The 5,916-nt window shown below is 38.6% G+C and overlaps 1 protein-coding gene across 1 annotated transcript; it reads left to right on the forward strand.

Annotated features, from left to right (window-relative positions):
* The first annotated feature begins 336 nt into the window (after positions 1-336).
* On the forward strand, positions 337-3,568 carry TNFSF18 (TNF superfamily member 18). The gene is given in 4 exon segments (XM_037806816.1): positions 337-353; positions 1,064-1,152; positions 3,154-3,366; positions 3,369-3,568. Coding segments are annotated over 4 exon segments (519 nt in total).
* Positions 3,569-5,916: the final 2,348 nt, after the last annotated feature.

The raw sequence follows: 5,916 nt of genomic DNA on the forward strand, positions 1-5,916 counted from the left end.
GTCATATTGTCTATTCTCATTCTTTCCAGCCCATATCCATGTCAGGAACTCCTGCTGGCTCTATTTTCCAGTCAGTTAGTACAATAGCCTCTTAGCTGGTCTCCCTACTTTTGCCTTCGCCTTCCTTTAATTTATTCCCAGCAAAACAACCAGAGAAACGCTGTAAAATGAAAATGTGCAGCATCTTTACATTCAAAAACTCTGTTAAGTGCTTTGCTACAAGGAAACCAATGAACTTTGGTCCAAAACATTTTGGTTGTTATACCCCATGTTATTACAAAGAATTTTAGAGTGTTTAGCATTTAAATATTTGAATTTGTAAAATTAATCACGCCGATGGCACCTCGTAGCATGTAAACTTCAGTATGTTGCAAGAGGTTGGAAGTGAGGTCTCCTCAGGGTATTTTAGTTACTGTATATGAGTAAAATTACTTGTATAAATATCAAGTAAGGGTTTCTGTAGCAATCTGAATTGTAAATATTTGTATAGCTTAATTTTTTATTATTTAAAATAAAAATAAACATAAACGTAAGTTCCATTAGTTTCTTCTCACATACCATGTGAGTCACTGGGGTGACCATTGTTTACAGAAACTATTATAGCCCAAGAGGGGGAAGATTCAAGACCAAATGGTTTTCTCATGGGTAGAAGTTAAGTGGATGGAATGAGTCTTTAACTTTTGCCTAAAAGACCCGGAAGGATAGCTAGATAACGAAAGTTTAAGGGTAAAGACAGCCATCTGTAAAGGAAACTAAGAGAGCTGGGAAAGGGTAGAGGAGGAAGGCTATAGAAAAGTAGTTTTCTTCAGGAATCTGAAGATCTAAATAAATCAAACAAGAAAGTAGTGACACTATCATCAGTCTGACTGATTTCTCTTTTTCTCCAAAGAAATGCCAATGAGCCCCGTGGAGCTAAGTTTAGTCAGTAATCTCTCTTATGTATCATCCCTTTAGTTTTCTTAGTTTTTGATACAAGAAGGGAGGCTCCAGTGTTGTCAAGAAAGCCTATATTCGCTTATTTTTCACTTTTCAGCTACTATTGTGACTATTTGTTATGTTCCAGGCAGTATTCTGGGAGCTGGGGCTTCAGAGGAGAACCAGAGAGACAAGCTCATGCCCTGGTGAAGCTGACATTCAAGGTCAGATCTCCGGGCAGGTTTGCACATCACTCTTACAGGCTTGGAACCTGCATTTAATTCTGTATTTTAATAAGCACAACAAACTTCAGAGTCCTACAACCTTTCCTTCTGACAAGTTCAAAGCCCTTCTCACCTATCACCTATTACTAATGTCTGGCAGAGTAGATGAGGGGATACTATTATTAGTTTCCAATTCACAGGGCAGGAATGGGCACCCCCTTTGCTCTTCTCTCCTCTTCTCTTAGCTTCTGGGTCACTTTTCCAATTGCCTCCTAGTATTTACATAGAAAACATGCTAAAGTTTGTAGTTATATTGAGCCTTAGGGCATTTTTTAGATTACATATGAAAATTTAAATAAATTCATTTTGGATTGTTTATAGGTTTCAGACCAAATGCATCATTTTCTGTCGGGAGGAGAAAATATCTAAAGTTAATTCTGTAACCCCTGCTTTCTTATACAGCTCAAACTGTCAGGATTCCTTGACTTGTAGGAATTAGGATATTTCTTTTTACTTATCTCTGCTTCTGTTTTGTTTTTATGTTTTTAGTGAGTGCAATGGAATTCATGAGATGGTTTGAAATTCCCCCTTGATGTGGTAAAAGTTGAAAACCTCAAGTGATACTAAGGTTGTCTTTAAGTCATACCTATTACAGAATTAAATAGAAGAACCAATGATAATTCTTCCAAGTGACACTAATTTCCTACTATATGTCAAGCAGGAAGAAATTTCCTGGGCTTTGGGCTCAAGGAAAATATGGGAAAGTTTGCCTCTTTCTCTAGTGATCTTGCCCTCAAGTCTCCTTCAGAATCTACTTTCAGAATTTTGTGTCAGTTTTTTATGTATGAAAGAGAATTCAAGTCAAAGCGTTAGCTCTTCCAGGGTATTTTCTAATCAAGGTTTCTTTCTAATTATTAGACAAAGGCTGTGCCCCCATAACAAAAATTGTGGAGAATTAGCGACAAGACAGATAAGCACTTTTAGTGGTAAAAGCACTTCCCAAAAATCATACTACTGTGTGAAAACAATTAACTTTAGATAAATATTTAAATTTCATATGTACCTATGAAAATAAATGATTATATCTTGACCTTTTCCCCATCTCCTGTGACAGCAACTGTAAATACTTACATTTAAACAGTTGAGTACTCATTTTCCTTTGTAAATTCATGAATTTATCAGTAGCTGTTTTGGGGAGGTTTAGATAATGATATCCCAACTGGGTCTTGAGTGATATATACCTACCACTGATGAGAAGGGTCACAATGTAGATACAATGCACCAAATTCAGGAGCTTGGACATATTCAATCAAAAAATATTTACTGAGAACAAACTAGGTATCAGGCACTTTTCTAGGTGGTATAGAGACAGCAAAGAACAAAATAGATAAGGCCTTGCTCTCAAAGAGCTTATGTTCAAGTGGGTACAAGATAGGCAATAAAGAAATGAATAACTAAATTTATAGTATGCCAGATGTTGATAACTTCTATGGAGGAAACTAAAGCAGGGTAAAGGGAAAGGGTGACAGGAGAGCACTATTTCATACAGATTGGTTAAGGAAGGTCTCATTTATTAAATGATACATAGTAAACGGTTTTTACATAGAAAAAGCATGGATGAACCAACTTGGACTGCCAAGCTTAGTAATCTTGGCAGGGGAGGGGGTGGTGGCATGGCTTCTCCCTCTCTCCCTCTCTCCTTCCCTCCTTACCTCTGTTCACTCCAGAAATATTAACTCACAAGAGATGCAGTACTCTCTAAAACTCAACACACTTTATTCTCCCAAATCCATTTTCTCAGCTCCCCAAGCAAGAGATAACTTAGGATTTGCAACTACTCTGAAACAAAGAGTAAAATATTTGAAATATTAAAATTGTGATTGGAGGTAACTAGTGTAGACCAGGTAAAGAAAGCACCTGTAAGTTGGAAATAATTAAAAAAAAAATTAGGAAGAGGATGAAATAATGAAGTAACTATGCTTTCCAGTTTTTCTCCCCTGTAAATTTCTTATAGTATCATTACCCTCAAAATGGTAGACAACACCTTCTGAGCTTCCTTGTGTGAATAAGTTATCTGACTTGAAACTGAGGATACTTCATAATGGCTTGTATTTATTTTACTGCCAAGTGGCTCCCAATGCAGCCTACAAAGAACCAGCTCCTTTTGAGGTGTGGCCATAGAAAAACAAAGACATCACACAAACTTTCACAGACAACTCGAAAACCCAGTATGTGGGGGGACATATGAATTGCATGCAGGAGATATTATAGACTTGGAATTCAACTTTGAATATCATGTTTTAAAAAATGATACATGCTGAGAGATCTTATTGCTAGACAATCCCCAAATCATATCCCAGAAACTTGATTTGGCCTCTTCATTTCCCTCAGCATATTTGGAGATGCAAGGGCCTGGGGTGGAGGGATGAGACTTTCAATGCCTACAATTTGTCTGGGTGTGCTGGTTTAAATGTATTATGTTCCCCAGAAAAAGCCATATTCTTTGATGTAATCTTGTGGGGCAGACATATTAGTGGGGATTAAGTTGGAATGTTTGGATTAGGTAGTTTGCATGGAAATGTGCCCCACCCAACTGTAGGTGATAACTCTGATGAGATAATTTCCATGGAGGCGTGGCCCCACCCATTCAGGGTGGGCCTTGATCAGTGGAACTATGTAAATGAGCTGACAAACAGAGGGAACTCAGTGCAGATGAGAGTGACATTTTGAAGAGGAGCTATAGCCAAGAGGGACACTTTGAAGAAAGCACAGAAGCTGCAGATGAGAGACAGTTTGAAGACGGCCATTGAAAGCAGACTCTTGCTCCAGAGAAGCTGAGAGAGGACAAATATCCCAAGTGCAACTAAGAGTGACATTTTTGAGGAACTGCAGCCTAGAAAGGAACGTCCTGGGACAAAGCCATTTTGAAACCAGAACTTTGGAGCAGATGCCAGCCACATGCCTTCCCAGCTAACAGAGGTTTTCCGGACACCATTGGCCATCCTCCAGTGAAGGTACCCGATTGCTGATTTGTTACCTTGGACACTTTATGGCCTTGAGACTGTAACTGTGTAACCAAATAAACCCCCTTTTATAAAAGCCAATCCATCTCTGGTGTTTTGCATTCTGGCAGCATTAGCAAACTAGAACACTGGGTATACAAATCAACACAACAGAACTCCTCTGCATGGTGAATTTTCATCCCTCATGCTTATCAAAAAGATATTTAGAGGAAGGGTCAAAGACATTTGGTTGCTTCTGATGATGGGTCTGCAAAGACCCATCCCTGCTAATCCATGATGAAATGAGCATTTTGTTAGAATATGGGTGACTGAAGGACAGAAGGTCCTCAGACTCTGTATAATCCTTGAATCCTTGGGTGGAAAAATGAAGTTCTATTCCCATGGAAGACTTTTCTGGTATGCAAAAAAGGGCTGGGGCAGGAGTTTTCTCACATTTTGGGACTACTTCACTTCATTATTCCCATATTCCCATCTCCTGAGACCCTAATAATAAAAAGCAGTCAGACTGTTGGGGTGGAATGTACTTTACTGGGAATTTCCCTGGATTCAGGGTACTTTATAAAACTAATTAAGGTAAAGCAATCATTCTGAACCTTCACCTGGGGCTTTGTGTATCTAGACATTGCCAATGGCAAAGAAAGTGTAATCATTAGTAATTATTAGATTTAACTCAGAAATTGGGATCATCTTCACTGTATTATGTCATGTGATGATTTCATATTTTTATTGTCTCTCCACAGTTTGCAAAGTGCTTTCAAATATCTCATGACAACTCTAAGAGGTCAATGGGGCAGGCACGTTTGGCATAATTTTAACAATGAGAATATGGAGGAAGACAGAGCGTAAGTAACTTACTTCTACTCATATGCACTTTCCACTGTATCAGTCTTGGCTTTAGAGTTGGCATTTCTGCTCTCAAATTATGTCCATGAAGTTTAGCAGATTCAGTTTCCAGGAAGCGTATTCCCTTTCATTCTGAGGTGGGGAGAGGGAGACCACAACAAATCTCTCCTTTCTCAGAAAACTGTTTTTCCTTCCCTTGCCTGGAGCAGGGAGCTTGAGGGTGCTGCTCAGCGTTTGCTTCATTCAATCATCCCCTTCCCCAGCTTGAAGAGCCCTTCTCAGTCAAACACACTAACTTCTAAAAGTAGTGAGTAGCACTCAATTCATTGATAGCCTGCTCAAGTTTTGGACTTAGTTACATTAGCTGTTTGCAGGTACTTGTTGAAAGGTATGTAATATAATTACATGTTAACTCAATTAAATTTTTGGGTATTTGTAGACAAAAACTATTAATTAATAATAGTTAAAGCTAATTTAAAAATATTTGTATTGTGTGCAATAAAAATTGCTCAGGAGCAAGCTAAAAGCCTGAGACCAAGCTGCTTCTTATTAAATTGGATACCTTGTTCCTCCTGCATTTGCTATATCTTCTGAGGAAATTAAAGTTGTGCCACTTGTATATTTATATCCCTGGTGGTATGGATTGTGGTATTATAGGCAGCAGTGCACTGGAGCTGGCTAGAACTAGCTCTCAAGAGCTGAATGCAAAGTTTTCTGGATTTTCTGGACAGTCATCCTTAAAATTTATACCGTGGAAACTGGCAAATACTACAAATAAGAACTTTTGTTTTTGGAGTAGCACTTCACCAGCACACCACTGCTTGTAGATATGTCTCCTTCATAATGACTTGACTCTTGTCTGCTCCTGCCCCATTCCTGGGAAAATAGAGCAGGTTAAGGGACAAAGTGAC

Source organism: Choloepus didactylus, chromosome 2, assembly GCF_015220235.1.
Source record: "Choloepus didactylus isolate mChoDid1 chromosome 2, mChoDid1.pri, whole genome shotgun sequence".
Classification (NCBI taxonomy): domain Eukaryota; kingdom Metazoa; phylum Chordata; class Mammalia; order Pilosa; family Megalonychidae; genus Choloepus; species Choloepus didactylus.